Source organism: Nesoenas mayeri (assembly GCF_963082525.1).
Source record: "Nesoenas mayeri genome assembly, chromosome: 15".
In the NCBI taxonomy this organism is placed as follows: domain Eukaryota; kingdom Metazoa; phylum Chordata; class Aves; order Columbiformes; family Columbidae; genus Nesoenas; species Nesoenas mayeri.
Window position 1 is genome coordinate 17,905,735 of NC_137559.1, and position 25,973 is coordinate 17,931,707.

The 25,973-nt window shown below is 37.8% G+C and overlaps 1 protein-coding gene across 1 annotated transcript; it reads right to left on the reverse strand.

Moving 5' to 3' along the window:
- Window positions 1-643: 643 nt before the first annotated feature.
- LOC308046278 (adhesion G-protein coupled receptor V1-like) lies at window positions 644-25,709 on the reverse strand (the record flags this gene model as incomplete). Its single annotated transcript, XM_080354006.1, is given in 25 exon segments — window positions 644-854; window positions 2,187-2,326; window positions 2,498-2,747; window positions 3,918-4,102; window positions 5,829-6,236; window positions 8,314-8,556; window positions 10,745-10,916; window positions 11,814-11,931; window positions 12,891-13,738; window positions 15,350-15,485; window positions 15,870-15,894; window positions 15,898-16,041; window positions 17,281-17,424; window positions 18,198-18,671; window positions 19,520-19,669; window positions 20,333-20,572; window positions 21,729-21,827; window positions 21,831-21,948; window positions 22,453-22,651; window positions 22,753-22,901; window positions 23,394-23,626; window positions 23,940-24,125; window positions 24,245-24,383; window positions 25,521-25,644; window positions 25,688-25,709. Coding segments are annotated over 25 exon segments (5,157 nt in total).
- Window positions 25,710-25,973: the final 264 nt, after the last annotated feature.

Genomic DNA, 25,973 nt, shown 5'->3' on the forward strand with positions numbered 1-25,973 from the left:
TAAAAAATTATTATTTCATAATTGTTAAATAAATCAACCAGTTTTTATGAAGGAGGTGGAAACCAGAGGGTTTTCTTCTCTCTCCTTGTCTTCTTTATTTTTATGGCTGAGCTTCTAAAACAATTAAGGAGCTTACCTTCAGCCTTTTAGGGCAGTTTGCTGAGAGGGGATCAATAAGAGATTTAGCTGCTTGCGCTGTTTTTGTTACTCACACACTGATGATCTAATATAGAAGCTACGAACCTCACAAGGAGCAGACCTAGAACCTCATTTAAGGTCAAATTAAGAAGTCATTTAGCTGGTTTTCTCAGTGACCCCCCTGCTCTGAGGTTCCTCCTTGCACAGTGACTATCAACGCCAGAAGGAAAATTTACTTTAATCCCGCACGCAGGTGAATTTTGGATTTTTAAGTTTCTTTCCTTAAATGAATGATGTATTTCTCTCTTATATGGTTAAGTAAAGGTTCACAAAAAAAACCACATTTCTTTGCTGGACTTTTGTTTCTTTTCAGTGGCAAAATTTGTCACTGTACAAATATTGGATCAGATGGCAACTAAAATATCATGAAGTTAGTTGACGTTCCTCCAATACCCATCTATATAAAGAGATTGTTATCAGTTACTAAAATGGTTAAAAATCAGTCTTACTGCTCGTCAGTTGTTATTAATGGGAAAACTGTTTTACATAACTGACCTGAAATGCAGATGAATCCAGAAGAAAAAAAAGCCTCGTTGTATGAAGACAAGTTATCTGTTTGGGCATAAACTGCATAAATGGACGTATGAGAAGAGAAGCATTCCACATAGTCTGATGTGTCATCAACCACTTTGCAGAACCCGCTATCGGACAGCCAGCTGCAAAACAAAATGTTCACAAAGTTGGAAATCGACTTGTCTAATTCACACGGTAAACAGGCTTGAAAATTGTTGTATCTCTGAAAACACGGGGTTTTCTAAACTACTGCATAAGTTTATCTTCATCTATTGCACATCTTTCCTGTGCAGTTTTTAGAATAGCATATTTACATGAAATTAAAACAGCTTTTAAAAAATTATATTATTAAAAAAATATAAGTATATAGTCATGAACTTTGTTTTTCTGCTAGAAATTTTTTTTGTGGCCATGTTTTAAAACTTACACAAGATTCACAGTCCCATCTGAATTTTTAAATAGTGTGTTGCTTAAACTTGCACAGTGCTTTAGCCCATTCTGAAGAACACTTGCTGTTTGCTGTTTTGAAACTAAAATACATGTTCTCCTTCAGTATTGCTGAAAATTTTGGAAAAGGATACTACAGGTGACATCCTAAGCCATTTCTAGTGGAAACCACCTTGTTCTGTGATACAATGTCTAGATAAAAGGAGAGTATGCAGGTAAATTCTGCTGCATCTCCTTCCTGAATAGTTTATATCAGTGACAGACTGATATAATCCAGACCATCTAATGAAATCATATCTAAACTAACTAGTTGTCCGCAGGATATAGAACGTAACTCTCTCTAATTTCATTTATACTGTGTGAACAGGAAAGAAATAGGCAAATCAAATAATAGGGCGTTGAAGGGAATACACAGAAAACTTTAGCACATCGTTTGCAATGGTGTGAGTAGCAATAAGAATGGAAACCAGGATACATCAAGTCAAGCTAGCAGCAGCAATATTAAAAACTACCAGGAGATGGCTTTTCTGTCAAAAAGTAAGAGCCCTACAGAGATCATCGTCAAAAGTTATGCCAAAATTCTGGATATTAGCAAATAAGGAATATTCTGTTTCAGTGACTTGAAGCAATGCCAGAGACGCAGGTTTAATTCTTTGTAAGAATGGACTCGAAATGTTGTCTGATAACAACTGTGAAGAGTGCAAAAGACGCTAATATTAAGGAAGCGATGCAATTCTGGAATTTATGGCCTCTCAGCATTGCCCAACACATCATTACATAAACTAAACAGTACTGTAATGAAAAAAAATCAATAGTAGAAGTCTGAGAAATCTCTAAGTTAGAATAACTACACATTTTATTATACAGAATGTTTTACGTGCTGGTACAAAGGCCAGAAAAGTTAAGGGAAAAAGATGGATAAGAAATAGATCAATTTCATACTTGCAGACGATCTGATTGGACTTAATGGGATTTTATACAAATACACATGGTAGAAACTGGAAAACTAAACAGATTAATAAAACAACCTTTCAGCAGCTTGGTTCCAGAGGAGACATAGAGACTTTTGTGGAACAATCCGACTTCCTGTAGCATAAATCCGATAAACAACTACATTGTTATCTTTCAAAGGGTATGAACTCCGACCCTTCAAACTCATAGAAAAAACCTGAAACAATACACACAACATAAACACAAACTTAATATTAAAATTCAACAGTCAGTGCTCATTTTAATCACAAACACACTAAAACGCTCACATCATTTTAAAGACATTTAAGATGGTTCGAGTAATATATAAATTAATTTATTGAAAAAATAAATTGCATTATCTTCAAACCCTGTTCTTCAAGGCAAGCTCTTTGTCTCCAGTAAGGAACCACTGCTGACTGCTATATTCTGTGAACTGTACAGATTCACAGCTCTCTTCTTGAAGAGGGGATAACACAACAGAGACCTTTAACAAATGTTCAGGTACTTGAATAAAATCTCCATCTTTTCCATCAAATCTGTGTCCGTTGATTTGCTGAGGAAACCAGTTGTGAGCCATTATTGCAATGTACGGGCAGCTGTCAAGGCTATTTTTACCTCTGTTGAAGAGGAAAAGCAACAGGGCTGGTAAGTGGAACCAAACTTTCACTATTCTTCACATAATTACTCTAAAATGTATGCGTAATTAATATTTTATTCCTTCATCATTTTAGGCTTTATTACATTTAATAAAAAGACAGCTTCCGGTTCTGTGAAAAAAGGAGGGGCGGAATTATTATGTATCTTGGCTTCTCCATTTCTCCTCTGGATTTTGCTCACTGTGATCTGTAAGAAAAACCACCCCATGGTAAAACAGGTTATCATAATATTCATCTTTATAACTCGATGTAGAGAAGAGTCAATAACAAGGAGAAGCATTAAAATGGATGATCTAGCTCTTATTCCCAAGAGATGACACAAAAAACTTGCAATAATGAATTTGAACTTTCAAGTTCTGGACACTGTTCCAGATAGCACTGTTATTTATGCCATTTACTGTCTTTTGGCTGAGATGGGCATCTTAACCCCTATAACTTATGCAATGTCACAGAAAGTTACATCTCCAAAAGAAACTGAGAAGGAAATCTAAAGCACGCTGATTTTCACCGGACGGGAAAAAAGAAAAAAGGTATTTTTTTATTCTAGATTCAATTACCAGTTTTTTAATAGGTTCACAGTGGGAGAAACCCACTGTTGAAAAGTGTTTGTGTCATAAAACTGTCATTTGTTTCTGCAGTCATCTATTTTCCCTGCCCATTAGCCTGGCCATAGGTTATGATGCACTTGCAGAAAAAACTAGGAATTTGAAACTACATGTAAAAACTATGAGTTGCTTTCAAGCAATTCTAAATAATGTTCAAGAGAGCAAAAGCATGTACACAGAAATTAGAGAATGCCAGTAGAAATTTTGGGTTACTTACTGTCACCTACATCTTAAAGCATAGCTCTCCATCATATAATTACGTTATTTTCTTAGCAAGATTAATTAATCCTTTTCTAAGCAATATTTAAGCTAATGGTGACTTAATACATCCCAGATCTCCTGACTTCTACTCTCAGAGCTACCCCGCATTTGTGACACCAGCTCTTAGAGCTCTGTAAGATTCCGACAGAGTGCAACACGTTTTCATACAGGTAACAAGTCCCTTTTCTAAAAAATATCATTTACATTTTTACTGTATTAGCTTTCCGGTATTTTCAAAACGTATTTTGAATTCAAGGTTACTTACCTTTCTCCCGGTGACCCACACATTACCCCTGTCAACAGGGAAAAGGCAAATTTCTCGGTCACCGCAGCAAGCAGGCTATATCCTCGTGTGTCCTCGCGCTTCGGGCTAGCCAGGGTGCAGAGTATCTCATAGAATAGGCTTCTACTTTTATCAGTGAGTAACTGTTTCTCACCAACATCTGTCACCTAAAGGGAGGAGAAGAAATCGAACATTTTATGCACACAAGTCTGCTTGTAACATTTCCTCATAAAACGAACATTTATCCCAGTGTTCATTCTGAAAGTTCAGCATATTTTTCATTTCTTGATCACCGCGGCCAAGGCATCAGGTGCAGTCTATGTCAAAACTACACAAAGATATCCTTACTAATATGGATTTATTAAAGAAACCATGTGGGACTTTTCATTCCTTCACAAGTCAAAGATCGTTGCGCCCTGAGGATTCTTGATATGATTTCTGTGTCAAAATGGCAACTGTCACAAATGAATTATTCTTCATTAATATTTTTATACTGTTTTGTGTCTAGCTATTTAAACATTTTCCAGCTCCACATTTAAACACCTTCCAGATCCATTTTGCATTGCTCCACAAGTCCAGAAGAGCCAGGAAGCCACAAAACTAGTCCCAGGGTTTTCACAGAACTCAGGGCAATGCTGAAGTGCTCAGGTACTTGCCAGCCCGATTGCCAAAGATAATGCAGAGGGAAAAAAAAGGAAAAGAATATGCAGGCCTGGTTAAGACAACAGCAGAAGACTCCAGCTGGTCCTGCTAGGACTTGCTGGTGTGTTGACTGTATTCAAATGTGAAGATAAGAACAACCTATCAGAGAGCAGTGTAGGGGAAAGGGACCTGGGGGTCCTGGGGACAGCAGCATGACCATGAGCCAGCACTGGGCCATTGCGGCCAGGAAGGCCAATGGTATCTGGGGTGGGTTAGAAGGGGGTGGTCAGTAGGTCAGAGAGGTTCTCCTGCCCCTCTACTCTGCCCTGGGGAGACCACACCTGGAATCTTGTGTCCAGCTGTGGCCCCTCAGTTCCAGCAGGACAGGGAACTGCTGGAGGGAGTCCAGCACAGCCACCAAGATGCTGAAGGGAGTGGAGCATCTCCCGTGTGAGGAAAGGCTGAGGGAGCTGGGGCTCTGGAGCTGGACAAGAGGACACTGAGGGGTGACTCATTCATGGGGATCAATATGGAAAGGGGGAGCGTCAGGAGGATGGAGCCAGGCTCTTCTCGGTGACAACCAATGGTAGGACAAGGAGGAATGGGTACAAACTGGAACACAGGAGTTTTGGAGGTTCTGCTTAAATTTGAGAAGAAACTTGTTCCCGGTGAGGGTGGCAGAGCCTGGCCCAGGCTGCCCAGGGAGCTTGTGGAGTCTCCTTCTGTGCAGACATTCCAACCCGCCTGGACACCTTCCTGTGTAACCTCATCTGGGTGTTCCTGCTCCATGGGGGGATTGCACTGGATGAGCTTTCCAGGGCCCTCCAACCCCTGACATCCTGTGAATCTGTGATTCTGTGAACCCTGAGCCTCACTGTCTTGTGCCAAGGCTAAAACCAACAAAGATATGCCCTGAGAATCAAGAAATCGTAACAAGCTCTGTGAAAGCGTGGCACCAAAGGGAAAATGTGCCACAGCACAGAACATCGTGCTATAGGTACATACACAAAATCAGTACAGGTTGTTCTTTTCAACCTCTTTGATTGTTGATTGCCGGCCACCATCCTAACTTGTAGCAGGCAAACGTCTTCCATGACTGGGACTTCACAGCTTCTATTTTTACCTTTGTCTGTGTCCCTGGATCCCTGGGTCCCTGCTGTGGATGCTGTCCTTGATCTTATCACAGGCCTGTGTGTCATTTTACTCTTATTAAAGTCATTGGTCATTCAAGAAAGAGCAGGAAAGGTTTACCTTATCTATTATATGCATCACAGCAGTAAGCTGCTCTTCTGTGGTTTCTGTAGCCACTTTGACATTCAGATTCTGGAGGACTCTGTGTAAGATGGTGTCATCAAGAGGCTGACGGAGTTGATCAATGAGCCCCCAAACCGGCAAGGATTCCAAATCTGACACAATGGTGACGTTAGCAATGCCATACACGTCATCTACCCTGGCACCGCCTGAGGGATTAGAAAGTACAACCTGGAAACACTTTGGAAATGGGTTTAAAGATCCTGTCTTTGGAGTCAGGGTCACATCCAGGAACATATTTCTCTGTCCAGGTTCAAAAGTCAATAAACCCTCAGATCTGGCAAAATCTTGTCCTGCCACAGCTGGAGATATGAAGGTCCGGCCAATAGGTTCAGGTTTCTGTAGCTCCTTAAAACAAATCAAAAGAGTTTTGGGTAACATTATGATAGATACAATCGTTCAAAAACAGCTGCTGTAGAACTCCTGTTGTAAATGGGTAAAATTTAAGTGTGTAAAAAAAGAAACCCTCTTTCAAAATGCAGTTAAGAATTATATAACAATTACCTTAAATGAAATATCTCCCTGAAGTAGCAATCTGTCACCTGTAATCACTGACTACCCAGGGAAAGAATTATATATATTGTCGATAGTGTACAGGATCCCTCTCGTTCTTTTGCAAAACAAAAATCACAAAGCTTTTTCTGGGTGAACAGATGTTACAGAAATGTTAGCACATCTGTAAGGTGAATTCCAGAGGGCACAATGTAAGTTTAGGTCTGTAGCATGAAATTCCCTCGGTTCAGGGTACAGACAGGCATTACAGATACATAAAAACTAAACAAAAGGAAAAAAATAAACCACTCTGGAAACCTGTGCCCAAATTAATATCAGTTCATGATATTTTTAGTCCCAGTAAAGATACCTAGGAATGCTATAGGGCCTCATTTCTTCTGTGAAGTAGCACTCTTTTCACCTTCCATGAGGTCTGCAGATTCTTCATGTCCTTACTGGTTTTGTCAGTTGCCATAACCCTGGTATTATATCTCGTAATATAACAAACTTTCCTTAAGTGGAAACTGACTATTAAGCAAAGATGTTTATTTGTGAAATACTAGACCGCTTTTGAAAACATTTGGCTTTAATTAGTAGAGTTTACTTATGGAATAAATCAGAGGTTTTTTTGAGTTGAGAGAACTTAGTAAATCGATGCAGTGTGTATCTCTTTCAAAATTGCTCTAGAACAAAATCACATCAACTGTGCAAATTTCAGTAAGAAGTTTCCTTTTGTTTACCCCTTCCAATCGAGAACTAGGAAATGGAGCAATAAGTGGTAATAAAAGCACCAGTGGCAAGAGCATTGTTTAAGAAACCTTTGTAGAAATGAGATAAACATCTGTTTCCTGTCTGCCACGGCTTCTTATTTTTACAGGTACCAAGAGCACCAATAATTTGGTGTGTGCTCATGCACACTCATAACCTAAAAATATCCGGTTGCTATATAAAAATTATAAACAGGTAAAGAAATGCTCCCTATATTTCAGCCTAAATATACACTGGACAGTAGCAATTTCTTCTCCATTTAACATCTAAATTATAAGGAACTTTTGGCTGGAAAGAATGTGAAAATTTGTTATCACGCAATTGAACAAAAATTGCACTGGTCAGCTATAAGAAATGGATGGAAATATCACGTAATCCCATGCAGTTGAAATAAATATGCATCCAATACAGCAATAGAATGCAAAGCATTTTATTGTAAAGGTTGATGGAATTACACCCCTCTTGCAGCCTGTTCCTTGACGTTGAAATCAAGGAAGGAATCATGTTTTTGCAGTTGTGTTACTTCTGCTAAAGGAGAATCTTCATAATCTGTCAGTTAATAATGAGGTAGTCATTTAGAGATAAAAGGGTCCAAAGTTAGAAGTGGCTGATGCTACAGCTGTAAACATTACCAAAAAAATGAAAGGGGATGGTAAAATAGACTTAAGCACGTGAGATTTTTTAATCAGATAATTTTAGTTTAGAACTTCAAGAAAATGGAATAAAATCTGATGAAAGCGCTCCTTCTCTTTTCCTAAGTGTGCTCTATGTATTAATACATTTTTCACCTAAACCAGCAAGTGTGTTGGCATCTGAATCTTGACAGGCATACACATAATAAAAACTTAATTTGAGAGGAAAAAGCCTCAAAAATTTGAGTATTTCAAGAACTTAAGGACAAAGGAAGAAATGTATTTAATGCCTGCCTGCCCGTTGTCTTTGAGGTAACTGAAAGGTACTAGGAAACAAATCACTCTTGATAATACAAGAGTGAACAAGGCCTTTTTACTAGTGGAAAACAAACAAAATTATAATATATGGGCCCAGCAAATGCTTGACTGCTTCCTGAAAAAAATGCTAATTACAGCCAGATTCACTTTACAGAATGAACGATTTACTAGCAAAAAAATAAGTTAAATTATAAAAACAGCAATAGAAGCTTTACCTTCATGCTGGAGCTGACCACTGTGGTTACCGATGTACTAGAATCTCTATGCACTTGCAGGCTGATGAAAGTTGTCTTCTTGTGAGCCACAGCAAAACGAGATCCCACAGCAAAATACACTAAACCACGAGGAGCGTCGCTTTCAAGGACGGTTATAAAAGCAAATCTGGCACTGCTGTTCAATGCAGCTCCTGTGCTTACAGCATAAAGCATAACAAAAAAATACGTCTCAAATTCAGGTACCTGTAAAGGAGGGATGATTTTCATGTCATTATAAGACCCATTAATTATTTGTTTTTAAAAAGTTTGCGTTATTTTGTATGCACAATGGATACTGACACCATAAGCATGCCTCTTGAAATGTGCAGTAAGTGCAAGGAAGTATTAATATATCCTAAAAATAATAATGTTGCAGCAATGCCACGTGCAATAATGACATTGTGAATTTTTGCTTGGGACTCTACCGCAATAAAACAGCTATTTGTATACTACACGTATTGTTACTGTAAATTTGCCATAAGACAAGATGGTAAATGCTTTAAGAGCTCAATTTTCCAGATTATGGAGTTACACAGCTGTACATTTTGTAAGGAATTTGCTCTTTCACTTAATTTTTGCCTTATGAAAAGGCATGTACCCACCTTCTTACCTGTGTAAAAAATTCCAGAGAAGAGTGAGTATGCAGTTTTGAATCTTCAGTTAATATTGACTGTATTTTAAGATTGAACTCTGCTAACCACAGTTTTGAATAGTCTGGAAATACAGGCTATTGAATTTCAGCGTTCACATGCCAAAGAATTAGTCTAGGAATTTCTACAAACTGAATGCCTGTTTATTGAAAATAAGGTAGCAATATTAAATTACACTATGACGTGTTGCCCTACCTTTGATTTTCTATCTACACTACAGATATAACATGTTTAGAAATAGATATCCGATTCCTGAGATTCCATAAATAATTGGAAATATGGCATCTGAACCTATTAGATGCACTGAGGAAGCAGCAAACCAGCAAAAAAAACCTCCATAGTTCTTTACAAGACAACAGCATTATAAAAAAAAGTTGGTAATTGAAGACGATTTCAAGTATAGATTTGTGTTCTGGGTCTGGATTTTTGGAAATTCTACTGTAATTCTAGGAAAGCAGGATCCAGCTCTTAGCAAATGAAGTCAGTGCAACTGACCAAGCAAAAACTTTCTAAAAGCTAGATGTCACACCGTACGCCATAAAAACGTAAAATATTTATTGAATGCATTTATTACTTCATCATTTCATAATGTATTGGTTGCTAATTTATAAGCTATTTTATGGAAGAAGAACTGGAAGAAGAATTAAAGAATATTTGGGGGGGCTAAACAGCATATATTTTTAATCGAGTAGTCATCAAGTAATTATTTACATGGAATGATCTTGACTAATGGATGACAGGCACAAATTCACTGTAGCGCCACAGGGAACTAACCTTCCATTAGCACCTGTTTGAGTGGCACACGCTTGTGCTTCATGTGGTATAAATGCATGTTTCTAACGCTGCCAGTCCGCTGTCATTAAATAATGATAACACTCCTCTGGAATAAACAGGTTCAAAATCCCAGTTTGCTCAGCGAGGCCACCTGTGATCCACTCATGCATATATTTTATTCCTTGGCTCTGTAATTTAAAAATTACATCTGAAGATGCAGAAGGAAAATAGTCCTCTGAGCTAAGGGAATGCACACAGTTCCCTAGTGGGAAATAATTGTTTCCCACATCCTACATCTTGCGTTGTTTTCTGAAGTGTAGTCAGAAAAACTGTAGAAACCTTCTCATATTGTCTTTTTTTCCATTCCCCAGACCTCAGCTTTGCCACTAGCCTGACGGTTCAGATAGTTTATCGGAAAATTTCAAACTCTTCACTCTGAAAGAATGACAAACATTAATCTTTCCTTTCTTAAGGGACTGTTCTAAGCACCAGGTGTTCAAACAAAATGATTTTTTCCTTTTGTTTCCAGTAAAAATTGTTGCAATAAAAGCGTTTTGTTTCTTTTTTTGTAGAATGAGGTGTTATTAGTTGCAGGATATGCTTTCTATAAAACACCCTAAGAAGTCCTTTAGCTGATTAAAAATTTACTGTGTGGAGGATAAGAATGCAGCAAATGAACACACATCTCACTGGGATAACTCCATTCTTTTTTCTTATGGTTCTATAAAAGATCTGCATTTTACTCTTCAAATTAAATACTCATCTTCCCAAGTTTTTAGCAGTCACCATGGACGCAGCACAAGCCTGTAAATAAACATGTATTTGCAGAGGAGCTGAGCAGATGTCAAGTTACCATCTCCAGACTGTGTCCCACACATCACTTCCTCCAGATCAGAGGGTTTTTTCAGTCTTGATAAGCTGCAATTCAACACCACAGGGCTATACACAAATGAGTAATAATTACTTACGTTACCAGGCTTTAGTTCAATGGAGATGTTGCACAACGTTTGACCTGCCATGCAGGTAGTGGATCCCACCACGGATACAAGTTCATTCTCCAAGTTCACGCCATCCTTCAGAAGGACAACACCTGTTTTATTAAAGGTCACACGCCAAAAGATCTTCACGTCTTCAAAAGCCCTATAAGCAAATCGAGAGTATATATGTACTGAAGGAGATCACTATTGTTTTAGGAAACATAAACCACGGAGGTAACACACGTTTTCTGTTATGATTCAAAGCTTATCACCAGGGAACAAACTGCTGTAGGATGAAAACTTCTCTTTTTTAATTTAAATTCCTTCACCTGACATGTGTTTAGATCACAAAAACATCACACAGGAAGAAAATAAAGCAATTACACGGAGCTAGATTATTCTCAATTTTTATTTCAGAAAACATGACATTAGCTGCATAAGAGACACTGGTTCTTGGAAGGGAGTTGCCCGTGTACCTTCCTTAATACTACAGTAATCATTTGCCTGGAAAACCAGGTAGGATTTGTCTTTCCTCTAAGTTTAAGGAACGTGAAGTACTTGAGCATATTTGATTAAAAGTACACATAAATGTGCAACATATACATATATATATATATATATATATGTGCTAATTAGTAAAATATAGTGTCTGTGTGACTGAAAACATTATCATACTGCTGACACTCAGGTGCCTTCTTAATTGCTCATTTTAGTATTCATACCTACATTGTACTACACGGGGAGTTGAGAACTTGAATTACACCTCGAGCAGGGCAAATATTTTAACTCAAGCAAATCTTTCACACTTGTAGCCTTATAGTGTAAGTTGGAAAATACTTGTTTTTCCTGTGTCTGCTTTATCACAGTAGAGTGACAGACCTAATCACATTCACAACTTAAAGCCAGTTCATCTACTTCTGAGAAGTTACTAAAGCAGCTGAAAGGCAGATTTATTTTAAAACTCTTTGATAAACTCTTCCACTAACAGCAGCTCCTGTGGTTAACAACACAGCATGTTACAACATGTGGGAAGCACATTCGAATCGGCTGTTGCCTGCACCTGTTTGGTTGCCTTGTGACAATCAGCAGCACCTCTCTGTTCTCCGAGTCTTCATCAAGTACGAGACCGCTTTGTACTTCTGGAACAAATCCCAAAATGCCATTCTGGAGATCACTTCCTATATAGGAAACAGTCCATGAAAGTAAGCAAGAAAGTTAAGCTGAGACTAAATTATAACCTTCATGTGAATAACCACTAAAAAAAGTTTAAAATAGGTATCAAAACAATGCTACAAAGTATCATCTGGGGACACCTTGAGAAAATTTATTATAATATTTCTGGGTTTAATTTACACTACATAGTTATCCAGAACTTTAAATGTTGGCATTTCTAAATTTTATTTTAACCAGTAGAATAAGTATTTTTGAAAGCAGATATAGTAGGGTACGGGATGAAGATGGGCTTCCAAGGACAGCTTTCTTATTCGTCCCACTCATACTCTTGTTGAACCCATTAATTTTTCCAAATTGTCACATCAGCTTTTCTTCTGCATCTTTAATTCAGTGTGTGCAAGTATGGAGCTGCACAATACTTCACTGTTCTCATGGGAATGTAAACATCTTTGGCAAAACAGCAGTGTATGGAAAAAAAATCCAGGTTTAATGAGGGGAAGCTAATGTCTTCACAGTGTCCCATTAAATCTTGTTACTAAAGGATTTCTCCTTTACAGGTAGCAATGGCTTTACTTACCAGTGCACGCTGAATGTCAATATAGAGACTGATACTTTGCACAAACCCCATTGTACGTAAAAGTGACAAAATGGCAAAAGTAAAAATCTAAAATGCCTGCAATGCTACTGGATCTACATAAAAACTACTCAAGATTAGTCTTTTCCCTTAACGAGTAAAACAGGGCAAGAACAGAGATAAGCATAATCTCTAAATGTATTTTGAGCTACGTTGCTAAGGGACGCGTAGTAGCTTTGTACATTAGATGCTTCTTCTGCTCTGGAAAACTCAAGATTTCACAAAAGAATACCCTGCTTATCGTCAAATAGATTGCCAATCTTTACATGAAAATTGCTATGAAAACATAGTTATTTACTGTTATTAATTTTCCCGGGGAAATAATATTACCTGCAATAATTACTGTTGCAAAAGCAGCAAATCCATATTCATCCTTTCCTTCTACAATCTGAGCTCCATATTCAGGATTTGAGAGGAAAACATAAAACAATTCCTGTCCTTCAGGCTCATCATCGTCAAAAATCTTTATGGACACCCTGCTTTCTCTTTGTCCATCCAGCAAAGTCAAAGAGACTGACTGTTCCTCAAAATCTTCCCCTTCCATTGCCCAAGTGAAGTTGGATCTTCCATAAACGCTTCCAAAAGGATATGAATCTGCTCCACTTTGTGCACTCACTCCCCCAAAGGTTTTAATGGTTACTTCAACATCACCAGTAAAACCCTTGGTCCTTCTGATACGAAGTATCGCTGTGTTGGGGGTACTGTTGTTCACATCTTCTTCAACATAAATAAACTCTGGCCCCAAACTTTGTATTCCATGAAGAATATCATTAGCGAGGATATTAACTGTTGCAACACTGAAAGCTGGATTCAGACGTGGACTCCAGGCAAGATTCACAGGTTGAACATCCAAAATTTCCACACAAGTCAAATTTACAAAAAAAAATTCCTCAATTTCAGAGACAGAGTCATCAATTATTGATATTTCTATCACAGCATTTGTCTGAAAATGTAAAAACATAAGCTCTCCATTGTAGATGGGTACAAAGTCCTCTAGTGGTTTGGCACTTCCTGGAATGGTCTGATATGTCAATTTAGTGAGATTACTTTGAAAACCAAACAATCTTTGGACATGTAGTGTGACTGTCCGAACACCTTCTTCAACTGAAACAGACCTTGAGTTAAGAGCAAACTGGAAGATCCCCATTGGCTCAATTTCAGCTGTTGTAAAACCCGATCTGAAACAGAAAGGACACCAAAGTTGACAGAGGAAATACGACGCATGAAGAAAAGTAAAACATTAAAGCAGAATAATTGCCAGTGAACAATCAATGATGGCTCTAAGAAAGCGGATTAAACAAATGTCTAATAGCAGAGGGAAGAAATAGCAACCATACCAAAGCAAGATGTAACATGATTGCCTGAAAAATGATTTTGTAATAATAGGATCGAACAGCCCTCCTCAGATGCAATGCACCCAAATCAGCACAGGATACAGAGTAAAGTTTAAATAAAATAAAGTCTTCCTGAGAAAATGGAGAAGCAAAGGAAAGTATGATGTTTTTCTGTTGTGGACACAATGAAAGAAGATATATTACAATACAGCCACCCCGAGTAATACCAGTTGTATCTATAGAACAAACTTCCCGTTTCAAAGGAAAACTGAGGGATAGACAGATCCTAACAGATCTACAGTTAGAGCCAGGAAGCTAGAGAATGAGAGGAAGTTATTTTAAAACTTACAGTGGGGCTTTGAAATACTAACTGCCCCCTCACAGGAATTTTTTTTCCAGATCTGAGCCCTATGATCAATATAAACTTAAGCTCTACTTCATTCATATTAAATAGATCCCTTTCTTATTAGAAAATAAGCATAGAGGCAAAACTCTTCGTTAAATCTTGTGTCTTATACCTGTCTACAGAACTGATCTATTATTCAGTGCTAGAGGCTATCAAATGGCACTAAAATTACAGTGATTTTGGTCAAAAAACTAGACCATTTCCACCACTAAGGGAGCCCAAAGCTCCTCAAAGTCACCTTTACCCTCCATGGGATGTCATCTTCAGTTTTCTAGGAAAGGTCATTCTCACATACTTAATGTATTTGATTCACAGGGTAAATAGGGGCTCTGAGGACACCAGCCCACAGGACAGACAAGCCCAGGAGAAGGGCTCAATCTCAGGATTTATCCATCCATTTCACTCCTGACTTCCTTCAGATTTGCCACTGTAATTGTAACATGGCGAAGCCAAAACCTTTCTCCATACGTGGTGTTACTCCATGTCCATTCTTTTTATACCACTTCTAGCTATCAATGGCTAAGGATGAATGAAAATAAAATAGCTTGAAGAATAGATAACTTATCTGAGATGGAAAACTACATTAAATGTAATGGTTTTGGTTTTTTTAAAAAATTAAAAGGAGGTTTTATATAAATTAGGTATTTTCAGAACATTTCTTGTTTTATTTTTCTTATTATAAATAATTTGTTATGTAAGACCTTCTAAATATGGATTTTTAGGGACACGAATGAAAACTGTTAAGAGTTGCTTTCAGTCTTCAGCTTCCCGGCTAAAACTGTTGATCTTCATTTTCTTGACTGTCTCCGTTATTCTAGGCACCTATGAAACAGACTGGAGTTGGAAAAAAGCCTCAGTTCTGAACAGGTCAGATCTAGATCACTTTGTTCTCACCTGAGACAAGCTATACAAATTTATCAAAGAATGGACTACAAGTTACTAGCTGCCTATAATAATAACAACAGGGATTTGTATAAGTTTTGTATCTGTACACAGGTCATAATTCTTATGGCATTGGTGTGACTCAAAAATACAAGTAGGATCCTTACCTCAGGCGAGCCTCACCAGACACATTGCTGTGCGCTGCTCTTAAAGTGATGGCAAATGACTCACATTTATTTAGGCTTGGAGTGGCCTGAAATGAAATCACTTTACTTTGCTCACCAGAGGAAAATGCAACAGTACCTGAAGGAAAGAGAGAGCGAGAGAGAGCAAGAGTCAAAATAATCCAATAGGAATCCTCTTTTTATCTGGGAATGCGCTAAAGTACAGACTTTAATCACAATTCCACTCCATTTAAGAAGAAGAAAACTGGATAAGGGTCTTTCCTATATGAAGCTGTCCTTCATGGCCACAGCATCGTGCCTGCCTCCCAGACATGTATCTATGAAGTTGAAGGGTTTTTTTGCTTATAAAATGAACACATCCCTTATAGCTAAAAATTAGACCATACCATTTCAATCTAATGACTCCTTATTAATAGAGAAAGCATACAGAGGTATATATAACTAAAAGGTGGTATCATCACTTATGCAACTTTCGTAGCTGTTTCCTCAGACTGTTACTCACCAAACAGAGGAGTAATATTGCCTGACTAGGCAAAGTCGGTGATCAGGTCTGCTGGGTATTCTGAGATCCAGCTCAAGACGACAGAGCCATAAGCTCCTTTTCTGGTGATGACAGCCTGGCCTGTCCCTGCTATAATGTCTGTAAGTCGTAAAATCACAGATTCAAAGCCAACCTGTGGAAACACAGTGGCTTTTGTTATAGAAAATGGAATAAAAGTGGACAATAACAGATATGAAAGAGTACTATATTTTGTAAGGTAGGCATCTTAACAGTAGTTACACGTGCATATAAATACATGTATGTACATGTCTATACATGTTTGTGTATATATATATATAAATGCTTTCTTCACAACTCTTCAACATTTCTAAATCTTAAGACTTCTGAGAATTAGATATCAGGGAAAAAAAGGAACCAGTATGAATGACATTTTGGTACTGAAAACACTGAATATAGCATTTTGTGTCTGTCTTTCAAAAGGAAAACAAACCAACCTGCCCTTAATGCTCACATGCAATGGCTGTGGTACCATACAGATACACACAGGTCTAAAATAAAGTATTATTTGTCTATCCAGTGAAAGTAAGTTGTTGTCACATTACATTGTTCACAAAAACATTCTTGATAGTATGATGTACTTTTCTTTCTTTGACCAAAAAATGGGAATGAAAAGATAATTCACGCATTCTAAAATTATAAGTGGATGTATGGTCGTAAACAATGTTTACAGAAAGACCATTGGAATTAAGTTCAATTACAAACTGAAAGACAAAACAGTGTGTCAAGAGAATTAAAATCATTACATAAAAACTTCAATAAAATTTAAGAGACAAAAACTCAGCATGCTGTTGTCTTTGCTTGCCACATAAAAAGGGAACTGTAGCACATAGACCATATTGGAACAGGTATATTATATTTTTTCTGTCTCATACAAAGCAGACAAATGGAAAATTCCCCACTCAGTGATTAGTCAAAGGTACTGTCAACTGCATTAAAACCCAGCATGACCTCCACTTCTTTTTGCACAGATACTGCATGCATGCTCTTATCTACTTTGGGGCTGCTGTACTTAAAGGAATAACATCGTCCAGAACTAGCTATTTTCCTCTAAGTCTCAGAACTTCCACTTCATGTAAACAAAAGTATAAGTAAATCATCATATTTATGCTATTTACATTTTATAGATGAAGAGACCTTTTCAAACTGCATTTACACATCTCTATATGAATTTGTATCAGAGAAAAGACAATATACAGTACAAGTAGTAACTGGAACAGTCTTGTCGGTCATTAAATTGGTTGCAATGATGAAAACTTTAAGGAGCAAACTGAATTCTTATAGCGGCTGCCTTTTGTAATGAAGCGTACCTTCCTTCTGCAGTAGAAAATTACACTGCAGTCAGTCTACTGACCTGTGAATTGGCAGCTTCCTCAGGAACAAGCAGAATGGCTGACTTCGCCTTTCCTAATATTTTAGGCACATCCTTGGCACTTGTCCCAGTCAGGCTTACGTTAGTCAGTTCCAGGGTAAAATTCAAGCCCAGTACAATAAACGCCTTTGAGAGGAAGAATGCAATTAAAATGGTGGCAATGTAATTCCACTGAAAACACGATAACCACCAGTTCAAAGAGTTAAGTGGCAGAAAAATCAGCAGATTTTGTTGTTTGCATGAAAAAGCAGTGTTTTCAAGTCAAGCGTTTTGTTGATTATCTTTCTATAAAGAAACACAGTTAAAACAGCAATATTGTGATTGTAATTTACCAGCAGTTAATTGAAAGATGAGTTTATAGAGCATGTATTGCCATTTTAATGAATTGTAACTAACATAGTGGGTCTCAGCTTGATTTTAACTCTTAGGGTTAATAAGATGCAAGACAAATGTAAAAGGATGTAAGCGTGGATGGAAGACTGTAATAATAATAATAGTAAACAACCAGGGAACACTGGGAAATGCAGGTAAATTTATCTGCTGCTTCACGAGTCAGCACTAACACATCACTATTTACAATGCAAAAGAGAAATTGAAAGAATATTGGAATACATAAAATAACAAAATATTGAACTGATAGTAACACAAAGCAATGATGGAAGGAAACACTGGATATTTGAACACATGCATAGAGTGATTTTGCAGTTATTACCTGAAAATGTGATATTTGAACCCACTTCTAGTCCATAAATAGGAAATTCATTATACCAAAACTCTCTTTTCTGCTTCTTGACAGTGGACAGTATTGAGAGTTTAGTATCTTATTCCAGCACCTTTGTATTGTGATGAACACTAATGGAAACAATAGATACCACATGACTTAAAAGGATAATACAGACCTGGTTGCTTATTGGCACTCTTTGCACTCCAAAGCTGGCACCGTCTTTTATTGTGAGGTATCCCACCTCATTCTCAGGCTCAATTAGTGCTTCTTCACAATGAGATGTGATATGGTACTCAACAATTGCTTCTCCAAATGCCCCAGCATGCCGAGTTACATTGATCTGAACATACCGATCCAGGTTCCTCTCTACGAGTACTGACTGCTGGTCAGAGTACAGGGCGAACACTCCATAGGGGTCATCATTTGCAAACACATTGATTTCCAAAATTCTTTTCTCTTGGTCTAAATCTGCTCCACCTTCTACTGAAATCAGCTGCACCACATAGTTCTCATCCAGTGCTGGAACATCGTCAGGTAACAGGTAGATGATTATCTCAGCTGTGCTCTCCTGGTCAGCAATGACAACAGATCCCTCTGTCCTAAGAAAGTCACCTGTGATGTCAGATTCACGACGTATTTCCCAGTAAACCTGAAATTTATTTAGAAAATTCACAAAATGAAGGCAATATCACCCACAGAGTCGGAAACTTTCACATTCATGGTTCAGTATAGATTGCATACGGAATAGGTTGGGTTTAAATGGGTAAAATAAAAATTTGTTTAAGTATGCATAGAAAGAAGCACATAGACTGTCTTACAAAGTGGTGTGTTGTTCTTCCAGCAGTACTGTGAATGCAAAGATTACCTTTGTATATCTTCTGGACACCTACGTAAAACTATACGGAATCTCTGAACAATTGCTTGACATTATTTCTATTTTTACACCAAGATATCCTTGCTGTTTTTCCAGTTTCCAGAATTCCTCACAACAGAAAGGTGTGAAGAGTTCTCATTAAACACATTAGATGCTTTTATTAAATTTTTTTTTTTTTTTTTTAATAAATGAGTACTTGTGAAAATGCTGACTTGTAAACAACTTTAGGTAAAGACAATGTAAGTGATGATTCTAAAATGTCTGATTCTTACCTTTACATATGGCTGAAAAAGAGTAAATTGTGAGGATCCCAAAGAAAGCTCACTATGAAAGTCTGGTCTCTCCTGTTCTCCCATCAAAAGCACAGGAGCAGAGGGAGAGAGAAAGCAAGACAAGCACTCCAGTGCTGGTTTTCTGTTTTTTTCACTGACCAGGGGAGACTGAATCTGACTCTACAAACCACAACTACTAGAGCTGAGCCCTTGCTAAACTCAGTCTAAAAGGCGACATTTCAAAACTTGAGAAATACGCAATTGAAAGGCACAGAATAAGATCTCCCTCCATGCATTGATATAGAGGATTATTTCAGATTATAATGTTGATTAGGAAGAGAGTGAGAATACCGTTACGTTTCCCATGGTGCCCTGGATTCGTCTGACAAACAGTGTAATACTTTGTGGCCCTTCCACTGCAGAGGGTTCTGTGAAGTTTTTCTCAGTTAACGATTCAGGAGCAAACTGTACCATTCCGTTGGGATCACCAAACTTCTGTATCTTTAAGGAAGTAATTGAATAAAAAAAAATTAAACAATCAGAAATGTAAAGTGAATAGTATTCTTGTTTGAAACATTGAGATTTTCATTGCTAGATGCTATAGGGAATGTATCAATTAGTTCTTCCTCTTGAGTCTTCTCCTCTTAAGAAGACTCAAGAGTACATCAGTGTTTAGAAGAGAGTCTGAGAGAGTCTGCTCTCTAATAGGTCATTTCCCAACTTATACTGGAACCTGGGGTTGTTCCTGCCCAGACACAAGACTCTACACTTGCCCTTGTTCTATTTCATTAAATTGCTCCCTGCCCAACTCTCCAGCCTGTCCAGGTCTCCCAATGGCAGCACAGCTTCCAGTGTCAGCCACTCCTCTCAGCTTGGTGTCATCAGCAAACTTGCTGACAGTCACTCTGTTCCCTCATCCAAGTCATTGATGAATATATTGAATAATACAGGCCCCAGTACTGACCCTTGAGGGACTGCACTAGATACAGGCCTCAACTGGACTCTGACCCATTGACCACGACCATCAAACCCATGTAGTAGGGGAGGCAAAAAAAAAAGAGGCAAATGACAAGCTATTCAGTCATTATGATTACCCTTCAAAGCTTTGCAGGATAAATACCAATAACAGAGATCTCAAGAGAAAGAAAAGCAATAGTGACTTACTATTAGTGTAATGCTGTTTGCCTTAGGATCTAGTTCTGCTTCACCTTTCATAAGGCTCAGCCTAATAATGAAGATCTCCTGAACTTCAGCTTCTTCACGAGGATGGATTTGTAGATTAATAGTTCTCAGCCCTCCTTCCCCTTCTCCAAAATAGAATGATCCGTTCACAGGGTCACCCATGTCACTATTCAGGGGAGATAAAAGCTCTTCTGAATTGGGTCCCAAGATGTCCCAATTAATCTGTGGAAGATACCACTTTCAGATTTACAGTAGTGACATATTATAACTGCCTCCCGGGTCGGGGGAAGTGACAGAGTAACACAAGCGACATAAAAATTCTTGCATCTGCTAACAAGCTACATTTAACTATGTGCTCTTTTTACAGAACACAACATATTAATAATTGATTACATGTGGGGAAATATATAATCCTTTGGAGAAAAATAAACATTAAAAATAGAAATTCTGAAGTGCTAGTTAGCCACAATGCCATTTTATTAAATTCTAGATATTAGTTACAGAAAAGAAAATAAACTGAGGTTTCTGTAGCACGTAACAGGAAATGCACAGGCCAGTTTACTTTTCTCTTCCTTTCACAAGTTGTTTTGAAAAGCTCACCAAATAAGCATCCTGACCAGAAACATTCCCTGGGAAGTGTGATATCAAGACTGAAAACGACAAATATTTTCTGCAATAGAAGTTTTTAATGCCTCAAATCACGATTCACACTTCCTCAGGCTGATTAAAAGCTAGAATATTTTCAAAATTTCCCACAAATTAGATTGTTTTTGAAGGGGTCCTATTCAGCATCTTAAAATTATTATTTTGACACTTAATTGTTTTTCAGTTTTCTTCAATGACTTCTAGGAAAAGTCAAAGAAGACCACGGCAATTTTCACATGAGGAGAGCAGTAGCTCATGGCCTTTAATGCCAATTTTCCAATCATTTGCCCAGACTGTGGAAGCCTTATCTTGGTTCATATTTACACTTTCACTTTGGCAGTGATACGTACAGACTAAAAAAAAGTCTAGAGGCCTCATAGTAAACAATTTACTGAAAATAAAAATAAATTGACCAGCTTCAGGAAGTAATTCAACTGAGTTCAATTAAATTAGCGGTGGTGCATGAAATTAACTATATTTTCAATGGGATTGGGAGATAGTTCAAAATAAAGTACACCAGACCATAATAAAAGGAGAAATGCAGGAGGACAAAGAGAAGATCAAAAAAGTAACAATATTTTCTGTTCTTCTGCAACTATACAGAATTCACACTTAATGAAAAGCTGCAACTATCCCATTAGAAATCAGTCACAAGGAAGCCCCTGACGGCAAAAAAAGAAGATTTTTGGCCTTGTCACTGGAAAACATTCCGTTTTTGAGAACCAGGGCCCACCTGTGTCTCCCCAAACAATTTTCCTGTCCTTTCCAGCACCAGCGACACTGTTGTCGGTGTATCGGGGCTGGGAAGAGTAATTCGACTTTGGCTGAGAAATCAGATGATGCCCTGGGGGGAGTCGCTTTTGGCAATGGTGACCTGGCTCAGTAGATGGAGCCCAAGGGCTGCTCCACCAGTGGCCCCCATCAGCTGGATTTCAAATTGCTCTGCAAATTCGCTGCATGGAAAAAAAATAACAGAAAAAAAGACCTTCTGAGACACACAAGAACAAAAAATTAAAATTATGATTTGTCATTCAACCATGCGTCCAGCTGGATCTGTTTAAAGATATACAGAAGTCATCTCCGTAAGCATACAGCAGAAGATTCCCCCCATTTGCAGAGAATGGTGATATCTGAAACAAAAATATTGTTTTATTTTCCACATGTGCTAAATTAAAAAAAAAAAAAAAAAACAATCAGCAAAATATTTTATTATTCACAGCAGTACTATTAACACCCAAACTTTCTGATAATCTAGGGAAAAAGAATGTAGTTGTTTGCATAAAATTTAATAGGCACTATGAAACTCCAATAATAGCTTCTTTTCCCTCCCTTTAAATATTTCAGGGCTGCAGAAATTTGCTTTTCAATTCAAACTCTGCTGACAGGCATACTGCACGTGCTAAAAAACGGTTTCTCAGAAGTAGATTAGTGAATAAATATCTGAAAAAAATAATTACCTTTCTTCATCATCTGTGATAGAGATATAGATAAAAGTCTGGTTCTGGCCACGATAAAAAATGACAGAATCATTATGGATGATGTAGTCAACGTTCGGAAGTGCAGAAATACTTCGAGAAAGGAAATCGGCTGTTACATCGCCATACGTTCCACGCTTTCTCACAACAGGAATCATGATTAATCCAGCATCCTCTTGCACTTCAAGAAAAATTGGGAAAAAAAGTTATTTTATTTCAAAATTTGTGAGAGAGCCACAGGCTTATCCTCTAAACCATAGTGAAAACCTCTGGTCAACTTACCCTGTAGAAGGATATACTGTGGATCAAATTCTATGATGCCTTCTGCATTATCACTTTTTGCTATAGTGACTCGTACTGTGGAGATATTTCCTATTACTGGGGGTTGATCTATCTGTAGATCATTTTCCTTTACGGTGAAATCAAATCCACTTGCAAGAACATAAAAAGGAATATTACATTAAAAACAAATCTTGCAAAAGTATTGTAATGCAAGTATGACAATTTTCAATTACCACAAACACTTTCATTTTCTGACAGTTACCACTGAAGATTTTTGGTCACACTTTTTCAAACTATATCTGCAAAACTGGCAGTTTTTTCACAGAAATGTGGATCTTTCGCTTTTTCTTTCACATTTTATCTTCTTCTTTGAGTTTCATGGGATTTGACAACTTCTATGTAATGGATGGACTTTCAGCTTTAATAAATCTTAATCAGCAAAATCTTAAAATTAATGTTGAAAGAATTTGGATTGCCATACATCCAATTTGTATTAGTATTACTATTATAGCTGCCATATGAAATTTTACAGTAAAACACCTGAAATCCAGCGGTGCCTTTATGCAGGTAGATCAGATTCCAAATACAGTTTGATCTCCTGCTTTTAATTAATTTTATCTTATAATTAATTTTATCTTTACCTTCCTTGGAGTTCCACTTTGGTAATCATCACTGAAAAGTCTTCAGGACCTTCAGGAAAGTCGTCATCATGAATTTCAACCGAAATCATTCTACTCTCCTCATGTGGTTCAAATAACAGTTCCCTTACTGTGGGGGTGAAATCAACTCCCTCCTCTGCAGTCCCATTTATTCTCTGGAAGCAAAGACGCACTTTGCCATAGGATCCCCTTGAACGCAAAACAGTGATGTTAACCTGAGGGAGAGAGGACATTTGCTTTAAAAAATGGCTTTGCTTTTCTGTTACCATCCTGAGACTGTTCTATAGGCACCTTCTCAACGCTTCTGCCAGGTAACAATTTGCTGCAGTAAGTGCAGAATACACATAATTTAACAGACAGGCATCTTTCTCAGAGTATTAAAAACACCAAAAGCCTCAGATGGACTATGCTATGATAAATGCAGAATAAATCTCTGCCTTTTTTTTTTTTCCTAAAGTTAAGTATAAATCTACCGACAATATTGATATCTATCGATATTTTACATAAGAAGGAATTTTAACCATATACCCATTTTTCTTCTTCTGTTGTCAGCAATATTTCTCGTGAAAATGTAAACTCTCCGTATGGAAAATCACTGGCAGCCATGGTAATATTTGCTGTGCTGCTAGATTCATTTATGAGTCCTCCACCACTGATCCCAGTTAATTCAAATGTGTAGTAATGCTTCTCCTCAGGACGGTTATCATCGACAGCCTAGGGAGAAGAACCAATTAACCATTTCCAGGTAGAGAGGTATAACTAATTTCTAATCAAGATGCTGGCTAGATAAAAGGAAGAACCTGAAATAGCTACTGGTGTAAAATCTCTTGTACCTGTATTAGAACCACTGGTGCACACTGCCTGTCTCGCATTGTCAAGGTCCCCGACGTCTCAATAAATTCTGTGTGATGACGGGGTGTCATATTCCAATATATTATGATTTCACCAAAAATCCCTGGGCCACGTGTCAGGCTGCAGAATGCAAACGCAGATTTAATCTTCTACCTTTAATATTTGATACCAAATCCAGAGATATAAAGCATAGATATTGTTGTGCACGGAAGAAATGTTACCAGCACTGTGACGCTTGAATTTTAATCTATTAAGTCACTATTAAGATCTTTACCATAACCTCTTCAGAGCAATAACGTGTCTGCAGTTCTGATTTACTTCCCCGTGTTGGGAGGCATCTTGAGCTGTATTTTTACCCAGAGCACTTTATAGTTTCTTTGTGCATACAGCCCAAAGTTGGCAGCTGAAAACTGAGCTGTCTTTCTGCTTTTCAGGAAATAGACATGCGAAACAAAAGGGAAATGGGACTTACGGGTAGCACCCAGAGGTAATTTGGTTTTGAAGGCAGAAAGATACGAGAATAGTACTATGAGATCACTTGAGAAATGTTCTGTGTGCTGCTTGTCTAAAAACCTAGAGGCTAATCCTACTCATGACATTCTCGGTGAACTGAAGCATGGCAAGAAATTGTCTATACCATGATCTAGTACATGTTCTAAACTGGTGCTGCACAAAGCATCCCTTTGTCTGTTGGGATTCTCAGGGCAGCATGAGAATCTGTTTTCTTGCTTCTATTTGCTGTTTCACTAAGGGAAAGTGTTGTAATACTTTTTCTCCAATTCTGTTAGAAGGTATGGTAACATTGTGATTTCTTCATCTTGTTTTCAGCTGACTGAATGCAGTGAAAGAATTGCATCTTGTTTCAACTAAGACCCAGTGCTGCTTTGGTTATGCTGATCATCGTAACAATGTACCGAATTTCAGTTCAAGCACCAATCCTGAACTGAATCCTGAAAAGCACAAAGCATCTTCAAATATAATTGACTGCCTTCCCCTATTCCTTTGATTAGAATCCTCTTTCCTTTAATGAATCTATGTTGTAAATAATTGGAAGACATATCTAAAGCTCCTCAGCAATACTGAAAGGACACCTACGTAGTATGTTCTGCCCTTCTTAAAAAACAAGCATCTAATTTTAAAAATACTTATGATTTTAGAAGTGATAATGAAATGCAGCATTCAATTAATTCTTGCCAAATGTGGAGCCTCATAGCTTTGGAAACAGAGCTGTTTTGGATAAATGAGTGATGTACTCACCTAATAAGAGCAGTCCCATTATAATTTCCTGAAGGTTCTCCAATCAGAACATGCTGGGATGAATGTGCTATCCCAATCACCCCAGGAGCTCCTTCATCACCCACAATAATGATGGTTGCAACACCTATGAAGAGAACAAAAGCTTCTCATGGTAAAACAAAGCTAACTAGTGAGGTATTTTTTTAGCATGTTTGGTGACACAAATGGTTAAGCGCCAGCTTCCCGGGGAGCCCATGGAATCCCCAACCTTGGAGATATTCAGAATTTCAGTAGACAAGGCATTCAGTGACCTGATCTCATTGTGAAGGCAATTCAACAAGATGACCCCCCTAGATGGTCTCTTACAAACGAAATTATTCTATGCTTCTTACAGGTCTGAACCTGGTTTTGGTTTCTGCTTGTTTTTGTTAAACAATTCTTTACAGACAATGTTGATTATCTGAACACAAAAGT